This window comes from Humulus lupulus, chromosome X (genome assembly GCF_963169125.1).
Source record: "Humulus lupulus chromosome X, drHumLupu1.1, whole genome shotgun sequence".
NCBI classification, from domain to species: Eukaryota; Viridiplantae; Streptophyta; class Magnoliopsida; order Rosales; family Cannabaceae; genus Humulus; species Humulus lupulus.
The window spans coordinates 9201657-9221963 of record NC_084802.1 but is presented as its reverse complement, the minus strand read 5'-3'; the positions used below and the strand labels follow the sequence as shown (position 1 = coordinate 9221963).

General features: G+C 36.2%; 1 protein-coding gene across 1 annotated transcript; it reads left to right on the top strand.

Moving 5' to 3' along the window:
- Window positions 1–11850: 11850 nt before the first annotated feature.
- LOC133803646 (ras-related protein Rab7) lies at window positions 11851–17246 on the top strand. The gene is made up of 7 exons (XM_062241750.1): window positions 11851–12034; window positions 12135–12161; window positions 12350–12449; window positions 12557–12703; window positions 14455–14535; window positions 14608–14753; window positions 16817–17246. Exons 1-7 carry the CDS (start codon window positions 11982–11984, stop codon window positions 16890–16892), a joined length of 630 nt encoding a protein of 209 aa, XP_062097734.1. The 5' UTR covers window positions 11851–11981; the 3' UTR covers window positions 16893–17246.
- The last annotated feature ends 3061 nt before the right edge of the window (window positions 17247–20307 follow it).

Sequence of the window (20307 nt, the reverse complement as noted above, 5' to 3'; positions counted from 1 at the left end):
CACCAATATTTCATAACCCGTTACCCTAAAATCCCCGGTAATTCTATAACCTTTAATATCACCCCGAGGCTCCCCCGAGCCCCGAGCTCAAACCTGTTATGACCAAACCGATAATCACGTTTAACAATCGTCTCATGTCAGAATACTCGAACCAATCCACATTATAATGTGGTCTCACAATATATCATTATCGCACATACAAATATACAATTATACCCTCAACGGGCCAAATTACCATAATACCCCTGTAAACAAATGTGGATTCACATGCATGCATTTAACATTATATTATAATATAATTCTCATAAACATGCATAAACACATTTAATGGCATAATTAAACAGTTATGGCCCTCCCGGCCTACTAATCCAGCCATTAACCATAATAGGGAATCCGGGGCATTACACTGAACCACTATAAAAATCTCTTATGTGTTCTTTATTTTCTTTATTATACCGTCTGTGTCGTTTACATTCTCTTGAAGGCTTGTCGTTATTGACGTTCTCACGTCGTTGGCTAAAAAGACAGTCAACAAGTATGTTATTATGTGAATTTGATGACTATGTGATTAGAAATGTATGTTTAGGTGAATTAAATATGCATGTGGGCCTTATTTCGCTATTAGGGACATATTTGTAACTTTAGCCCGTTGAGGGCATAAATGCAATAATTGTGTATATTGTGATTGATACCACGTGTGAGTGGTGATATATTTGTGATGCATGATCCGAGACGGCCCTAGGGAGCAGTTGAGCTAGAAAGTCACAACGGGGTCAAATACCTGGCTCTGGAGAAGCCCAAGGGTATTTTGTGAATGTAATATGTGTTCGAGAATTATTGAGTAACAGGTGTTAGTTTAGTGATGATTTGGATATGTCAGGATTAAACAGGGATTTGTAGGTACACTCGAGGAATTAGCGGGATAAGGCAAATGACGGAACTGCCCTTGAGTCACTTAAGGATGTAGATAGGCTTAAGAAGGGTATTTTAGACTTTTGGTAAGGGATATGCTTGGATTTATTTGACTACTAAGGCATTAGAAGAGGTTAGAAGGGGTTAGAAGGGAAAAATAAACAGAAGGAATACTCAGTTTTAGTTCTCTCTCTCTCTCTTGGTGTAGGAAGATTTTAGAGGAAATTAAAAGCTAGAGGTTTGCTGAGCTTGGGGAGAATTGAAGGTTGTGGCAATTGGAATTTAGCTCAGGTCTAAGTTAACTCAGAGGTAAGGGATTAAAGCATGTTTGTTTGTCGTTGTTTAAACTTTCTTTGTTTTGTTAGAATTTTTTAGAGTTGGAATCTAGATGTCTATGAGACCATCTGTTGGATTTATGGATGTTTAAGCTGGTTATGTAGTTTGGATAAGAATCCTAGGCAGAATTCTAGGATTAGGGCTCATAATTGGTGATGTTCAGAGTATTTGGCTCGTAGAATTGCAAGGGATTTTTGGGTTTCGGGCTCACGTCGCGGCCCTGTTCATCAGCGCCGCGGCTCACTTGAGTTTATAGGCCAGGGGACTTCGGGAAAATTACCCAGGCGCCGCGGCGCAAGTTTAGGTGCCACGACCCGTGTCTGTCAGATGAGAAGCACTTTGCCTCTGACTTGGGGCGCGCCGCGACCCTTAAGGGGGGCTGGGCCGTGGCGTAAATGCTGAATTTTGGCTTTTTGAGGGTTTTTAGCTCAGGAACTCAAATGCTAAGGCTCGGGAAGGTTTTCACTACCTAGTTTGGTAGACTTCAAGGTCCCGAAGGCTAGATTTATATTCTGAGGTTAATTAATGGATTAGAACATGATGGTTGATTATTATTCATGCGTTGTGACTAGGATTTTATCAAGGCTCAAGTTAGAGGACTGTGCTCGTGATCGCGGTGCTCAGATAGCTTGGGACAGAGGTAAGAAAATTGTTGTACCCATAGAGTAGGGTGTGGCCCTATTATTTTTATTGCAGGGCATGGCCCTATGTGATTGAATTGCAAGGCGTAGCTGTAACACCCTGGTTACCCCAGAACAGTTACGGTGAACGGTGAACCAGAAATTTGACTCACTACCCGAGTCCTTTGGTTAAAAACGTACTTCTAAGTGTTATTAACAGGCTAAAGTGGAAAACTAATAAAAAGGAAAGGATATATTTTATTAAGTACATAAAACTATTCATGGGCCCATAAAAACTTTTACAAGTTATTTACAACTCAAACTGGTCATTACAGTTTCAAAATTACAAACCCGCCGACCTAAGCGGCAAAAATAGGGTAAACCCCTAGTTCCTCTGAGAACTCCTTGACCGTGGTGGTCAAGCGGCCGCATATGTACACATCACCACCTAAGCTCTCCACTCAAGCTGGGTGAGCTTTTCTTTCCCTTTACCTGCACCACATAGCACCCATGAGCCAAGGCCCAGCAAGAAAACACAATATAACATGATATAATATCAATAATGATCATAATAATCATTCAGGACCTTCAGTCCAAAACTGGTAAGTGACAGTTGTAAAACTCACTAATGTGGGTACAACTCCCTTTAGCCATGTGACGATAGGGTCACTAGGGCTTAATAGATAAGTGAACCTTTCACTAGATTAAACAAGATAGGTGCATGATGACTAGTCACAAACATAACCTTCCTCATGACTCTAGAGTCATCACTATGGAACACTGTTCCCTAGCCATGTGACAAGCAATCACCTAGGCCCTTGGCCCTGGCTCTGAGTAATTAGTCTTAAACTAGCCAAGCACTTAGAAGTTTCATCGACCTTAGGGTCGGTCCAATGTTAAAGCCTTAGAGTCATTCAACGCTGATATTGATTAGATCTAATCTTCATTCGGCCCTGTGTTCAGGACGCTAATGCCGTTTCTGACTCTTAGGTTAGTGTCCCTGACTAGTCAGTGCCATATACAAGTAAACAATATTTGCAAGCAATGCCCACATTTATCAACCAACATGCCTCAACAACAATCATGCATGTCACATACACAGGGTGCAGTTTTCTTACCTCTGATTCGAGCGAGAATGAATAAAAGAACGACCCTTGAGAACGATCTGACTTTTAGTCCTTTAGTGGTCACCTAGTCATAGCCAAATATGGGACACCATCAATAACATGATTAACAAAGGTTCCCAAACCAAGATCTAGCCTCCAGGACATCAATCCTCACTAATCCGGGTAGTAGGAACAATCCCGAGGCCTAAAACCAAGTTCCCGGGGCCAAAACACTAAAACGGGCTCAAACCTGACCAAGGGCTGCAGCCCTAACACCTTGGGCCGCGACCCCCAGCCACTCCAGGAGCAAGGGCCACGGCGCCTAGCAAGGCCAAACTTGCTCCACCAGCTTCTTCGAGCTAGGGCCGCGGTGCCCAAGAATAGGGTCGCGGCCCCCAACCCAGAACCATCCCCAAACTCGTTCCCCTTCATCCCAAACCCTCAAAAAACATACCTAAACACTTCTAAATCATCAAATCAAAGTTCCCAATGATCCAAAACCATCAAATCCCAAGGCTCAAACGAACCAAAAACTCAACGATTCACAAAAGCCAATTCTAAGCTTAGAAACTCTAAAAACTCAAAACTTAAAACTTAGATTACCTTTGATTGGGTTGTTTCTCATAAAATCCTTCGGTCAAGAAGCTTCTAATCTTTCCTAGGATCGCTATGCCTTGATCCTCGCTTGATTCCGACTCCTAGAACTCGAGACTTCTTCGAAAATGCTTCGAACGGTAAAATGAACTAACGGAGAGAGAACGAGAGGTTTTCTAACGTACGGTTCTATTTGACAAGCTACTTCAAGCTTAAGTAATCAAATAAAACCTAGTGTTCGGGGCCCCAAAAACCTTCTCGGGGACATTATAGTCAAAATGTCCAGAATTTCCTCCTGATCTCAATAACTCCCAATTTATCATCAAATAACATTCTAATAACTCACTATCCCAATAAAAGACCCCCGTTATGACAAAACCGCTAATTCATAATATAAGACCGTCTCATGCCGAATAGTTCGAATATATCTCCATGATAATGGGATCTCATTCACAAATCACAATATGCACCAAAATACACAAATATGCCCTCAATAGGCCAAATTACCAAAATATCATAATAATCAAATGTGGAACCACATGCATGCATATAACATCATATTATAATATAATTCACATAAACATGCATATATTCATTTAATGGCATAATTAAACAGTTATGGCCATCTCGGCCTACTAATCCAGCCATTAAACCGCATTAGGGATTCCGGGGCATTACAGGCATGATTGTAATTTTAGCTCGCGGAGAGCATAAATGTGAATAATTGTGATATATTTGTGAAATATCGGTGTTGCACGATCCGTGACAGTCCTAGGGAGCTATTAGCCAGAAAGTCACAACGGGGTCAAAAATCCGACTCGGGGCGAGTCGATGGGTATTTCGGGAATTAGACGTTTTATGAGGTTATCGGGTTATGGAAATAAATATTTGGAGATATATTTGAGGTTAGAATGTTTAGAAGGGAAAATTGGGGAAATTTACCATTTTGCCCTCGGGGACATTTTTGGCACCCCGAGTCTTTGAGGTAACCTGATAGACTTAAGGTAAATAAAACAAAATATAGGAAACCTTCAGAATTTTCTAAACCAGTCCTATCTCTTTCTCCATCTCTCTCTTGTCTTCTATCCTTTGGAAGCTTGGGAAAACCTTGGAGAATCTAATAAAAGACTAAGGAATTTCAGCTGGGATTTTGGGAGCTAGAGGCTTGGAGCTTAGGGAACTGATTTAGGGATTCAATTCTGCCCAAGGTAAGCTTTTAATATGTTGAGTTTTGTTGAATTGCAGCTGGTTTTCTGCTGAAATGTTAGAGTTTTGCATGTGTGTTGGGTGAAGAATCATTATTGAGATTTGATGAGGTTTAGAGATAGTTCTTTGTTAGGTTTTGTTATAGAAAACATAGTAGAACTTCTATGATTGATGGTTTGGATTGTTGGTTTGATTTTGGGGATAATTGAATTGGTTTTCATGGTAAAAATGGAGGATTTTTCTGAGTTCGAAGGGTCGGGCTGCGGGATTGTTCCTGCTGAGCCGCGACCCTCTGAAGCAGAATGGTGGCCTGGAAGAGGGGCGGGTCGCGGCATGCCCTAGCTAGGGCCATGGCGCACCTGCCCTGTTTTGGGGCTGCTCTCGGGTTTGGGGGCAGAGCGCGGCATTGCCTCATGGGGGCCGCGGCTCTTAGTGAATTTTTGGGCTTTAAAGTGTATTTAGGCTTGGGAACTCAAAGGTTAAGGCTCGGGATGGATCTTATCATCCGGATTGATAGAATTCAAGGTCCCGGAGACTAGAATTATGACCTAAAGCTATTTAATGGATTAGAACTTGATGGATGGATATTGTTGGTGCGTTGCGACTAAGGTTTCAGCGAGGCTCAGACTAGAGGACTGTGCTCGGGGCATTGGTGCTTAGAAAGCTCGGGACACAGGTAAGAAAACTATTGTTCCCGTAGAGCTTGTGTTTTCAGGGCACAGACCTATATGATTGTGTTGTAGGGCATTGCCCCTTTGATTGAGTCTATTCATGTTTAAGTATCTGTTTAGTTTTGCTATGTGTGCATATTTGTGAATAAACGACAAGAGTCGGGAACGGCAAGGGCCGGGAACGGCGAAGGCCGAGAGCGGCAAGGCCGAGAACGGTAAGGGCCCGGGAGCAGCGTTTAGCATGCAGAGTGCGAATTGCCAGGGCGAGACCCTAAATGATACCTGGGATATCCTTACGGAGTAGACCGCGAACCCAAGGCCTGGTAAGTGCCTGGGACGACATGGTCGTATGTGTTTAGCTTGATGGTGACTTGTGTTTCATGATAAGTGTTGGATATGCATATGTTATCTGCTTGTGAGGGTTTTCTTGCTAGGATTTGGCTCACGGGTGCTCTATGGTGCAGGTAAGGGCAAGGGGAAAGTCGACCAACCATGAGTACAGAGAGCGTGAATCGGCACGTACATGTTTGGCCTGCCTAGTTGCCACAGCCAGGGGTATTTTTGGGAGATGATTGTACTAAACCTAAATTTTTGTCGTTTAGCCGACTCTGATTATATTTTTGAGTTGTAAATATTTCTAAACAGTATTTTGGGATCCCAAATGTCAAATGCTTTATAATTTTCAGTAAATGGTTTATTTTCAAAGTTTATGACTCTGATTATGGTTTAATTACACTTTTGTCTTAAAACCTCGATTAGCGAGTTAATTGCACATTTTAAACTCACTTAGTAACGACTCTAAGGTAGTAGGGCATTACAGTTTAAGCTTTCATTGTTGGGTGGAATTCTATTGTTAGTATAGGTGTTCTTAGGCTTTAGGGTTTCAAAGGGGTTTTGATAATTATGGGTTCTTAGAAGGATTTTTGTTAGAATTTTAAGGGATTGTGATGCTCTGAGTAAGCTATTGTGGTATAGTGGTTGAAATTCTGGTTCTGGTGTATGTTGGGTTGGAATTTGATGAATCAAGTTGAGAGAAAATGCAAGAAAAACCCAAGGATTTCTGAGTTCACGGGGGCACGCTGCGACCCTTAGGGCCAGGTCATGGCCCGCCTAGGCAGCCTTAGCAAAATTTGGTTTTTAGGCTCGGGGACTTTAACCTAAGTTCTCGGGACAAATTCTACTGCCTGGTTTAGTAGAATTCAAGGTCCCAGAGGCTAGAATTTTATTCCAAAGCATTTAATTGGATTAGATTTTGATAGTTATCCATTGTTGCTTGTGACTAGGGTTACCGTTAAGGCTCGGGATTAAGGATTGTGTTCGGGACCGTTCCACATCCTCCGCTCAGGACTCGAGGTAATAAAACCACACCCAAGTTGTTTTGGGACTAAGATTTCCTTGTATGTGAATATATACAAGGTTATAAATGTATTTGTGATTGGAAATATTTGGTTAGACAGGTTAGCTCATATTGATTTCGATTGAGTGTTTTACAACCTGTATATCTGTTATATTTAATCTGAAAGTTTGGCCTAAAGGAGTTGGGGCTGATGTTAAGCGTACTGAATGCAACTCGGCCTAAGCGAGCCGGGATCAACTAAGTAACTAAAGGGCTCGGCCTAAGGGTGCTGACCCTTAATTAATTATATCGAGATTGAATTATATGCCTGGATTAAATTGTTATTGCTGCCTAACTTGGTACTTGTACTCTGTTATTAATTGAACTGGTTGATCTAAAGTTTACTATGCACTCTGTTGTTATCTATGCTTGTTGAATTTAGTTTTCTTGATGAGTCTTGGCTCACGGGTGCTACGTGGTGCAGGTAAAGGCAAAGGAAAGTTGGACCAGCCATGAGTTGGAGAGTTTTGGGGGCGGTGTGTACATCGGCAGCTGCTTGACCGCCACGGCCAAGGGAGTTACAGGGACTATAGCCAAATTTTGTATTTTGCCATTTAGGCTAGCTGTTGTTGTATTTATTTTTTATGGTTGTAACCGCCACGTAAACATTGTTTTTGGGATCCCAAGTATCAAACTTTTATTTTAATGAAAGTCAACAATTTTACGATCAAAATCTTTTAACCCTAACTTGTCAGTTGACTTTAGAAACACATTTATGTTCAAAGGACTTGATTAGCAAGTCTTGCACTATTTTAAACACACAGTGTAATGGTCTTGGTTACCCAGGGCGTTACAACACTAGGGCTGGGCATTAATGTCATTGGACCAACCAAACGGTCAACCCAACCCGCATAATGGGCCGAAAAGCCCAAAATTGAGCAGGTCGAAAATGATTGGCCCATTTTCACTATAGGCCGAACTGTAATGGGTTGGCCACTACCCAAAGAATTCCAAACCCTATTAACCTAACCCGGGCCGACCCAACCTATATTAAAAAAAATATACATTTAATGTTATAACCCTAAAACTTATACATCATATATATTGATAGTGAGAACAAATCTACCGTTGACTGCCTCTGCCCCCCTCTACTCATTCTCTCTCATTATTTCCCTTCTCTCCATCTTCAGGCGCAGGCAGAGGAAGCTCCAATGGCTCCAGACGGAGGCAGCTCCAAACGAAGGCGGATGAAGCTTCAGTGGCTCCAAGCGGAGGCAGCTCCAACGGCTCTAGGCAGCGACGCGACTCCAAGCAGCCGACGAAGGGTGGAGGGCATGGGATCCAACACAAGCAGAGGTAGGTTCTGTCTTTTTATTTCATTCATATAATATATATTTTTATATATAATTACAAAATATATATTAGAAAGAAACTAAGTATACTGTATATGTATTACATTTATATTTTTGGCTGGACTATGTGATGAGTGAGTAAAGATTCTGGTTTGATTTGATGTTTTATTTTATTTTATTTTTTTCGTTTTAGATGTTGCTACAATTTTACCTGGGCAGGCTGAAAAGCACATAAGTAGGCAGGTGGTACTTACTGCTTTGCTTAGTGTCATTTAAATATATATATATGGAATTTACTCCTTTGGTACTATTTGTTTTTGCAAAGTATCGATCTGGTACCCTCGTTTTCAATAATGCTCATATGGTAGCCCGTATTTTGAAAATATAAATATTTGGTATCCTAATTTATAAAATTTTGTCAATATGATCAAACTGTCAGCAGTTATATATAATTTGTAGCTCGTATGATTGATAGTAATTTGATTAAATTGGTAAAATTTTATTTGTTGACGCGGTTCTTCGGCAGCAGATAATTATACGAATAATGAGAGGGATTAATGCTAAATAATGAACCGTAATAGATAAATGATCTCAAAGGAAAATTGTAACACGAATACTTTTTTTAGGTGATTCAAAGGTTAAAATCATTCTAGTCCACCAGTCGATATTATTGATATCTCTTTGATATTCTTTACAGGGTGTTTCTTTACAAATTAGAAGTCAACCCCTTGCAACTCCCAGGGTCTCCATATTTATAGGGAGAGGGCACCTGGGTGTTGGCAAGGGAAGTCATCCCGTGACCATCTTACCCATCATGGCACTTCTGAGACATTCATGATTAATTCCTAAAACCTGACACCGAAGTGTGGTCTAATCAATGGGTAAGGGGGATAATGGGCCGCATGGCCCAGACGCCCAGACTAGTCGTGGGACGCCTGAACACGCACGTTTATGCTGCGTGTCCGAGAATTCAGGAATAGGGCAGACACGTGATGTCTGATATATGCACGTTTACATTGCGTGGTTGACTTTATAAAAGGTCAGAAGTGCCAACTCAAGCTCGTGCCCCGAGCTTGATGTAGTCACAGCCCGTGGTGTCCACTCTGCTGACCCGATGCCTTGACAATCGCAATAAACCTTTGGTTACCTCGAGCTGAAAGAGGTAGGACCTTGTAACATCAGCTCCGGGTAGGTGTCTTCCACGTGGCTGATATAATCATGCCATTTCTCAGCTCGCCCATAACCCGTGGATATTTAGGGCGTACATTATTAATTAAATTTGAGTTTAGGGTACCAAATACGTACAATTTTAAAATATAGGGTACCAAATATGTATGATTTTAAAATGCAGGGTACCAAATATGTACGATTTCAAAATATATGGTACCAAATAAGCATTATTTGTAAACACAGGATACCAAGATGATACTTTGCAAAAACAAAGTGTATATATATAGGGAAATTCTCCTATAGGGGTTTCACTTTAAGCCCTACCGGTGGGGCTCTCAGTGTTCTCGACCTTTGAACAGTTTTCGGCGCGAATTTTTTTTTATAACCATGTATATTGTAGCTATTTAGAGCATCAACGCGATTTTCAAAAAATTCCGAATAGTTTACGGTACCGAAAACTTGGTTCAAACATGTTGTTGCACACGTGACTAATTTTTTTTATGCGAGTGGAAAGTAACATGTTTGAACCTAGTTTTCGGTACTGTAAACTATTCGAAGTTTTTTGAAAATTTGCAGGATGCTCTAAATAGCTACAATATACACGGTCATAAAAAAAATCGTGCCAAAAATTGTTCACGGATTGAGAAATACTAAGAGCCTTACCGGTAGGCTTAAAGTGAAGTCCCTATAGAAATTGTCCTCTCTATATATATATATATATATATACACATATTAGAATATATACAAATTAGAATAAGCAAGCTGCTCAAGGTTCTCAAATGAAAAAAAAACAGCTCAAGGTTCATTACTCCTATTTTGTCGTTTTTATGTATATATCGATGTTCTATTGTCCCCCTAACCTAACTCTACTATTATATAGCTTCTCCCTATATGCACAAGTATATGTTTGTTTTCCTACAGCTTTATGCTTTATTCAATGCATTAGTTTTTTTTTTATATGAATTTATTTATTTTCTCAATAATTTGTCTTTATGCATATATTATATATTACCATTTCTCACACACAGTAAAATCTAATATTTATAACATATATTTTGTCATCCTCGTGAGTATTAAATTTTGATTTTTATTACTTTCACTTTTATCATAACATATATTTTTACTTTTATTCTCTATTTTATTTCTTCTATTTATAATTATTACTTTCACTTATTTTATTTTTTGTTTTCTTCTCAGTTTTGTTAACATTTAGTTTTCTAACCAAAAAAAAAAAAATCTATGTTTTTTTTTTAATCTTTTTGTTTAATAAAAGAAATATATTAATATATAAATAAAATATTTAAAAAATAATCAATTTTATCTTTAAATTTTAAAGAAATTAGTATTTCATTTGCTAATTTTTCAATTTAGAAAAAAACTACTTTTACACTTATACTGATAAGGATTGGCAATTTGGCAATGCAGCAAGAAGATTCGGAGACGGAGAAATATTGATTACTGAATTTGTTTGCTAAAATAAAATAGTGTTGAAATAATTAAATATTTTGTACATTTTGGCATATCATGAACACATTGTATATTGGTTGAATGAGAGTCATGAAGACATTCAAACAAGTGAATATCTAGATGTTATACAAGCTTATGAGTTTTCGAAGAAGATAGATAAAATGACTTGTTATTATTGTTTTGTTTTACTGCTTTTTATTTCTAATAAGTTGTGTAAATTTGATTTTTGAATTGTAAGGTAGACAATAATCTTAAGGAGAAAGCAGCAACAAATGAGAACATCAAGACACTCATTGTCATTGTTAATTGATGGATTCAAACTTTCTATTTTGTTTAAATTTTAAATAACTATCTAATTGCTATAATGGATGACAGTAATAATTTTAGAATTTGTATTTAAAATTTGGATAACTATTAAGAAATGATTTTTTTTTTATTTTAGGTTTTAATTTGATATTCTTAATTTGTATTGAATTAATGATTTTGATAAACTTGATAGATTATTTTTAAATGGGTTATAACCCAACCCAACCCGACCCAACTCAACCCAACCCATAAGGTAATTAGTAGGGTAAAGTTATATATTAAAACTATTTAAAATAAATTAAAATCTTCTAGGCCGATGTAATTGGGTTGACTCATTCAAACACCTTCAACCAGATCATCCCAACTCATGCCTAGCTCGCGCAAAAGCAATAAAAAATTGATGCAAAATTGATGCTATGCGCTAAAATTTGACGAAAATTTTAAAGATTCGTATCTTTTCACTCAAATATCTATTTTAGATATTTTTTTTAGTTTGATATTTTTTTTTAGATTTATTAGATTATGGAAAATCTTAAAAATTATATGTAGGATATAGAATTTAGAAAGAGAAATAAAGGATATTAATGAGAGAAACAATCGAGTCGAATATATTTTGGGATAGATAATTACAAGGCATAGGCATACTATGTCATATTTCCCTATATATTTCTTAAAAATTGATTTTTTTTCCGCTAACAAAACAGACTAACTTGATCGAAAATGGCGCCCCTTTTTTCTTTAATTATATTTTTCATTAAATTAATTTATTTAAAAAAGGGAAACTGTTGAGAAGTATAAAGAAAAAATTAAATAAATAAATAAAGTCACCAATCAATCAATTTTGCCTTTTCATATTTATATCACTTTTTTCTCTGTGATTTGCACCGCCAACGTCATTGGTCACCATGTCAGCGCGTCGTAGAACCTTGCTCAAGGTCATCGTTCTCGGCGACAGTGGGTATGTCTTCCCCTAGGGTTTCTTTTAATCCTTACTATTATGTAATTGAATAATGCTGTCATGTTTGGTGAGTTAAAGTTGATTGATTTTTCAATGTCAGGGTTGGCAAGACGTCGTTGATGAATCAGTATCCTTTTATCTGTTTCAATTTGAAGGATCCATTAGGATTTTCCTTGTACATTTCGAGATTTTAATGTTTGCCATTAATTTGGATTGAATTCATGAAATTTGATTGTGTATTATCAGATGTGTGTGTGTGTGTGTGTGTTTCTGACTGGATTTTAGGCTTTTGTGGGTCTTGAACTAATTTCTTAGATATGTTCACAAGAAGTTTAGTCAGCAGTATAAAGCGACTATAGGGGCGGACTTTGTGACTAAGGAACTCCAGATTGATGACAGACTCGTCACTCTGCAAGTGGGTTTTGTGTAATTCAATGGTATTTTTAATGTGTTTGATTACTTGACGCTGAGCTGATTGTGATGGGTAATTTTGTTGATGATGGAATTGGTTCACATTCATAGATATGGGACACTGCTGGTCAAGAAAGATTTCAGAGTCTTGGAGTTGCGTTTTATAGAGGAGCAGATTGTTGTGTCCTTGTGTATGATGTTAACGTCATGAAGTCATTCGATACACTCGATAATTGGCATGACGAGTTTCTTAAACAGGTTTTTTTCATGACCATCGTGACGCCTTTTTTTTTTTAATATAATTTCAGTGAAGTGATATACAAGTAAGCCTTATATCAGGTGTTCCTCGTGTTTCTGAAGTATGTGATACTAACAAATGTCACTCAGTTACTCAATGGAAAATGACAGGTTACTAATAAAATTATATAATTTTATTCCTGTAATTTGAAGTAACTTTGGAGATGGGGCAAGCTCTAAGTGTAAATTTAATTAGTATTATATTAGTTACAGAACCTTCAAGTGGTATTATAGAACTGTACACTGTAACATGTGCTCAATGTTTAAAAGGGCAGTTTTGAGGCGGAAAAAAAAAACGCACCAGGGCGTGCGCCTTGCTTAGGAGAGGTGAGGCCTCACTGTAGTGAGGCGCTGAGATAGGGCGGTTGAGGCGGAAATTGAGTGAGGCTTACGCCTCCGGGGTGTATTTTCATAATGGGTTTTTTTATGTCCAAAAAGGCCCAAAATTAAATTAAAACATAACAGATCTAAATAGGCCCAAAAAAATTGATCAACAGTTTGTTCTAGCATAGCATAATCTAGGATTCTAGCTCTAGAAACAAAAGTTAACTTTATTTTATGGTATGTTTGAGTTTTATGACATTTCTTATTCTATGTTTGAGTTTTATAAGACACATTCATCTTACTTTATATCTTTAGGTATTCTAAAAATATTTTTTTAATTAAATATTTTGGGCTTAAGCCTCAATGCACTTTCGCCTCACAAAAACAAAACGCCTTGAGGCGTAAAAGCGGTATTTTAAACATTGCATGTGCTAATATTATACAGCTTTTAGAAGGACCGCTAAACTATTCCTTCTATTCTTTTTATTGGATGTGTCATTCTGGTAAACCAGATTTGGACTTTGGAGCAGCCTGAATTCATGTATTGTGTTGATTAATGATGCAAGTTCTGTTTGTAATGAATACCTGAACCTTTGGGGTGATGAGCTTCAATGGGATAAAGTCCAACTTATCTTCTGTATATTTAGATTTTGCTTCATGCTGCTTCTCCAATTCTTCTTTTTTATTTCGTTGATGCATTGAGTTGAGCTTTATAGAAGCTGATTTTGCTTTTGTTTTTGCCCTTTATTTTATATGGTCCATGTGCTGTGGTTACCATTTTTTTTTAATTAACACATTTTGACAAGAAAAATGACAAGGTACCATCAAAAGTTCCCAGTCGTATTTCTGATATTTGTATCCCTGCTTGCTGTTGCTTGTGTGGGAGCTTTTATTTATTGCCCAATTTGATGCCTTGGGGGCTTACTTGAGTGTTTATCTTTGTGATTTACTCTCACATGGTCTTGTTGTCAAAATAGTTTTGGTTCATTCACCTGATGAGTATGAGTTTCAGGCTTCCTGTAAATTGTATGGCTTGGGAAATAGTATCATAGGAAAGATGAATGGCATACAGACAAATATCTATGTTTCACTATTCAAAATCCAACTTGGTTGTTGAAGATATCTAAGTATGATACACTGATGCAGACATGCAGATGATTGAATGAAATGTTTTACTCTGCTTTCTTTGGTTGTTTACATTACTGATATTTACTTTCTTTTCTTCTAATGGAGATTTAGAGTTCAAATATTGGTTTATTGCATGTTTACAGTCATTCAGAAGCTTCTTTTTTTCTTTTTCTTTCTGCACCTACTTCTCAGATATGCGTAGGTGCTAATTTTTTGTTTTTATTTTTGAGATTGTTGACATATTTTTTGTCACATCTTAGGCCAACCCTCAAGACCCTGGGGCATTTCCATTTATATTGCTTGGAAACAAGATTGATATTGATGGGGGTAATAGTAGAGTGGTAAGGATTTAAAGTCTTCATTTTGTCTTAAGTTTCTTTGTGGACATACCGGTCTAAGTATTGTGTACACAGGTTTCTGAGAAGAAAGCAAAGGACTGGTGTGCTTCAAAAGGGAACATAGCTTACTTTGAGACATCAGCAAAAGAAGATTACAATGTCGATGCTGCATTCTTATGTATTGCAAAGACTGCTTTAGCCAATGAGCATGAACAGGACATGTAAGTTGACCTTCAGAGCTGCATTTTTTTTAACTTCTTTTAACAGTTAATCACATTTAAATGGAAGTATTAAAAGTGTTAGGTTTATAAAAGGATGAAAATAAAGAATTTACTAGGCACTCTATGATGACTGTAGAAGCTGTAGTCGATCATAGTTCTGTAATGATCGTTATTGTATCTATATTGCTGCGGCTACTGGCACCCAATTGGTCATATGATATGAACACACTATTTTGACATTGAGCATCTTATCATTCCCATTATAGGGAAGAAAATAGCAGCACTGTGTTATACTGCACATGAGCATGATAACATTAAATGTGTATCAGATTGTATCATTAGCTATTTGACATCAATTTTTACAGTAGGTGTCGCAAAGACAGTTTGAGATAAAATTTATTTAATACTATTCGTCCCTTTTCTTAATATGCTATTACTTTTATTTCGTTTTAAAAGAAATTACCAGTACAGGTTTTTCAAATTGTGGTACTCTGGCATAGAAAGCATCTCAAATAGGTGAAATTATTTTAATGTAGTTGTAAGAGTCATAATTTGTGTATATAACAATACATCCAGAATGATCAACATAGGGGTTCATGAATATCTTTGAAGTATCATATCTATGTGGTTTATAACTTTATTTGAAGAAATCTCTTACTCTCTATGCATCGATGTGGTTTGGTACCCCTTATTCCGGCCATAGTTTGCGCAACAATAGTATATGTACTTGTATCATGTGTCTTCCTTAATTGTGCCAAGAGAATATTCTTGTGACAGTATCATGTGCATTGTCACTCAAAGTTTGAGATGAATTGTATGACTATTTTTTTTTAAATCTCAACGACCCTTCTTCCCCTCCCTTGTTACTACAGTTTGAACGTTTTTTTTAGCTTCTTCATACGCACACACAGTCTCCACATTGTTTTGCTACATAGGAGAATCAAAATATTGTAACTTTAACCTTAAGACATGATTCTCAATTTCATAGTTATAATTGATAGTTTTATATGAATGTTAAGTTTTAGCTTATTCTTCTTCTTTTTTTAATTTATTTGTTTATTTATTATTGTTTAAGTTGATTTACTATCTTCTCTTTCTCAACTGTGCTCCATCTTCTCACTGCATGCTTGTTGTGTTACATGTTCAAGATGCTTGGTTCTATACCATATTTGTCTTTGTTTCTTGAAGAGCTGATTTGGCAATTGATACACACTAGAGAATCTTTAAGAAGCTTTCATCAATTGTGCTGATAGCGTATAAATAGTTTTTGTTTGTGGTGTTCATTGTAGCTATAATCTTGTGACTTCATAGGTAATGTGGTAGTGTCAATCTATGGTGTGAAAGTGATATAAGTGGAGATAGGCTGACAACTTCAGTGCCTGCTTAGAAGAAATAATAGCCTATAATTATAATAATAAAATTGTTCATCTCCCTCTTAAATACAAAACTTTCTTGTTAAATGCTTCATATGGAATTTGAAGTTGAAATGTGGCCCCAATAGCAGTAAATTGTTCAAATAAATAAATGAAAAAAAAAATGGATTCGTTCACATCCTGGATTACGATGAACACTTGAGAGGCAAAGTCAAGTTCTCACTCTCATAGGTTAGGCTTCATGTACATATGTATATCCTGGAGTGAGACTTAATTTTGATTTTTTTTCCTCTATCATCTCATAACTCAATTTTTTCCACTGTTTCTGTATCTTATATTATCTCCCCTGGTTGATTATATATTTGTTCAAAACAAGTACAGGGCAGTTTAACATTCTCCAGCAAATTACTTAAAGTATTATGATCATATAGCCGAAGGGACTCAACTTTGAGTGCCTGCAGTACTAATTGAGAGTGTTACTGTGTTCTAATATTTTTGAGGTTGCTTTTCAAGCCAAAAGGGGAACATAGTTATGATAAAATCATAATCTATGGTGTATATTCACCATTAGACTGAAAATGACGTCTTCTTTTCAAATCTAACCAATTGTAGAGCCACTGATATATGAAATCATTCTATTTGACTTCACATTTAATCCTTAATTATTTTTCTATATATTATTTTTCTCAGATATTTCCAGGGCATCCCAGAGGCCGTTACAGAGACCGAGCAAAGAGGCGGTGGTGGTGGTGGTTGTGCTTGTTGAGTGATCTCACAGATTCAGCTCTAATGCATCGGTTGCTTTACTTCTCAATTTTTTTGTGTGGTCTCGAGTCATCTCCATTTTTGGTACACTTGTATACTACCTTCTTCCAACTCTTCCATGTTTGACTATTGTGGTGTGTGCCATCTTGCTAGTTGTTTCAGTTAGGTTGAGCTTTATTGAAGTACCATCTTCGCAACCTAACCAAAATTGAATTTTCTTTGCCACGAGTTTTTCATTTATTTATTTATTTATTAATTATTTTGTTTCAAATTTTTGGCACAGGAACACATTGCTTCTAGTTGTCAAAACCAACTTTTGGTGGTTGAAATGACAATTTATTTAGATTTTTTATTATTGTCCCATCTTTTATACATATCATGAGAAATCTTGTAGGTGTTTTGGTCTTCTAACTGAAGAAATAAATGTTCATTTAGCACTGGTTTTTGGTTTTTGATGACCAATCATTCATAGTTACTAGCTGACTGGTAACAGAAGATGACTCCAATAAAGTTCCAATCAAACAAATTCATAATGCAAATGACAAGTTGATCTAGAAACAATGTAATATAGCAACATTTATCATTAACTTCTAATCAACATTAAAGATATAAATACTTTGCATCTTGCTTGCCATATTTGACAATATGTTATTAAATGTTTTTGTGATCTTATTTTAATAGAAGATTACTGAACAACAAACGTGATTTATGTGTGCGAGTAGGTTGTATTGTATTTATTACTTTTAGGGAAATTTGCTATGAAATTTTTATGTAGAGATATTTGTATTGTAGCACTTAAGTCAGTCATTAGTGTTTTGGTGTAGCTATCAGTCCTTGGTTGTTAGGTGTGTTACAAGGGCCATGTGTCTGCAATCTATAACGGAAAAGTTGTTTTTGTAGCACTCAAATACAGGTGATTTTGGTGCAACCATAGTTCCTTTAGTTAAAACTAAATGGAGACCTATGTGAAAACCACGTGGCTACTAGAGATGTACACGGGGTGTGGAATTAACAGGGAGTGCTCCCTTTGTTTCCATGCTCGTTAATAATTTTAATCCATGTCCCTGTCTATTCCACGTCTCGAGTGGGGCAGGGAATTCTTTATTAGGGCGGGGAATCCCCACAAGATCTCATTTATTTAAAATTAGAAAATTTAAAAGAAAAAACGTGAATTAAATAAAAATTAAGATCTTACACAATATTTATAATTTAAAATAGTAAATATTATCCTAAATAAAATTTAAATCTTTGAAAAATTACTAACATTTTACACCATCACATAAAATATATATATGAAATGCATAAACAAATTTTAAAAAATAGATAAAATTTTAAATAGAGCTTTGTCGTGATAAGGAGTGTCATTCTTGCCTCATTTAACATTCGGGAATGGAAAATTGTTCCCATCCCCATCTCGTTCCCCATTAAGATGGTGAGTCCCCGATCCATTAAAGGTGCGAGGACATGCTCCCATGGGGAGAATGTACATCTCTAGTGATTGCACATCATTGTCCTAAATCATATTCGATTTATTAAATATTTTTTTTAAATATTTAAAAATCAATCTTAAAATCTCTAAATAATTTGTTACATTAAAAAACCAAAAATATAGTAGGAAATTTCATGATCTATGCTTAGTAGTATACCATAATTAAACAATATGACAAAATTAATAAGTATTACAAATATATGTCATTTTGTAAAATTTTGACTTTAGTGCCCCTCCCATTAAACTATCCCTCTCTCACACAAATTATCTCTCTCTACAATGACAACCCCACCACCACCACCTCTCCCCACAACGATAAGCTCCTCTTTCTCCTCCTCTCCACTCATAGCTATTTGAAAACAATGAGAAAAAAGAAACTCACAACTATTAACATTATCATTGAAGTATCCATCATTAATTTTTTTTGTGTTATACATCAAAATTTTAATGTTCTACACATTCTAAACATGTAGATCTCAAAAAAAGCTATACCTCACCAAAATTTGAAAAATCAAGTTTTTAAAGATGCATATCAATGCATCACAATTGCATCGCAAATGTATGGTTTTGGGCCAAAAAAATGAAGTTTTCATGCATTTGTGATGCAATTGCGATGCATCCATAAAGACATGATTTTTTGGTCCAAAAAATATGCATTTGCGATGCATCCATAAAAACTTGATTTTTTGGGCCCAAATTCATGCATTTGCAATAGCTGTGGCAACTTGGGTCACGACACGATGACACGACACGAAAATAAATGGGTTTGGGTGACACGTTTAATAATTGTGTCGTGTTCGTATTTGATTTTTGACATGTTTAATAATTATGTCGTGTCATAATCGTGTTGACCCGTTTAATAATCGTGTCGTGTCAGACACGATAACACGAATAATTTTCATAGGTTTTATGATTTTTTTCATATAGTTATGATTAATCGTGTTATTGTGTCATATTGACCCGTTTAATAATCGTGTTATGTTCGTGTTCGTATTTTTTTGATACGTTTAATAATCGTGTCGTGTTCGTGTTTACCTTAATTGTGTCGTGTTATAATCGTGTCGACACGAATCTGACACGTTTAGACGAATTGCCAGCCCTTTCTGCAATGCAATTACGATGCTTTGCACTAAAATTTGACAAAAAATTTGATGAGGCATAACTTTAGTTTTGTGTGAATAAAGTTAATGTTTACTAATATGTGATCAGAATCAGAATAAATCAATTTCGAAATTAATATGAATAAAATGTAGAATAATCAGAATCATTATTTGTATTACGTTGTTTACTATAAAACTGTTTGGAAATGAATTCAGAATCAATTTACCTTGTTTACATTGCCATAAAATGTAATTGAAATGCGAAAATTAACTAATTTACCCTTTTTGATTAAAAAAATATATAAAATTGTTATTTTGTGGGATACATTTTCAAAGGATAAAGTTGTCTTTTGATTTTTAAAAAATAAATAGAGGTCATTACCTTTAATGGCATTCCTTAAGGGGTGTTTGGTACGAGGTTTGAGTTTGTAGGAGTAGAGTTAAAATGATGTTTAGATTAATGGAATGTGAAACTAAGTATTCAAATGGGTTAAAATTATCTTTAAATCAAGTTAAAAAATAGGACTCACTTGGAAACACAAACCCCCCAAGCCATCAAAAATAAATTTACCAAATATGGGATAAATTTGACATTCCTATTCTCACCAAACTAAATCCACAAACCTAACACCCCATAAGTGATTTGGGGAAGAAGTATTCCTATTATTTTCCCATTCATCTCACCAAATTTTTTCATTCCTCATTTTAGTAGACATGTAAATAGTAATCATTAACATACATATAATTCTCATTCATTTTAAGTAAACATGGCATCAAAGTAATAATAATAATGTCGTCGTTTGATAGAATTTCTTCTTTGGTTCGCT

Bases quoted from the DNA above. Each gene is read 5' to 3' on its own strand.
- LOC133803646 (XM_062241750.1), top strand. From the start codon at position 11,982: ATGTCAGCGCGTCGTAGAACCTTGCTCAAGGTCATCGTTCTCGGCGAC. The intron at 12,035-12,134 runs GTATGTCTTCCC...TTTCAATGTCAG, and splicing joins ATCGTTCTCGGCGACAGTGG to GGTTGGCAAGACGTCGTTGA. The intron at 12,450-12,556 runs GTGGGTTTTGTG...TCACATTCATAG, and splicing joins ACAGACTCGTCACTCTGCAA to ATATGGGACACTGCTGGTCA.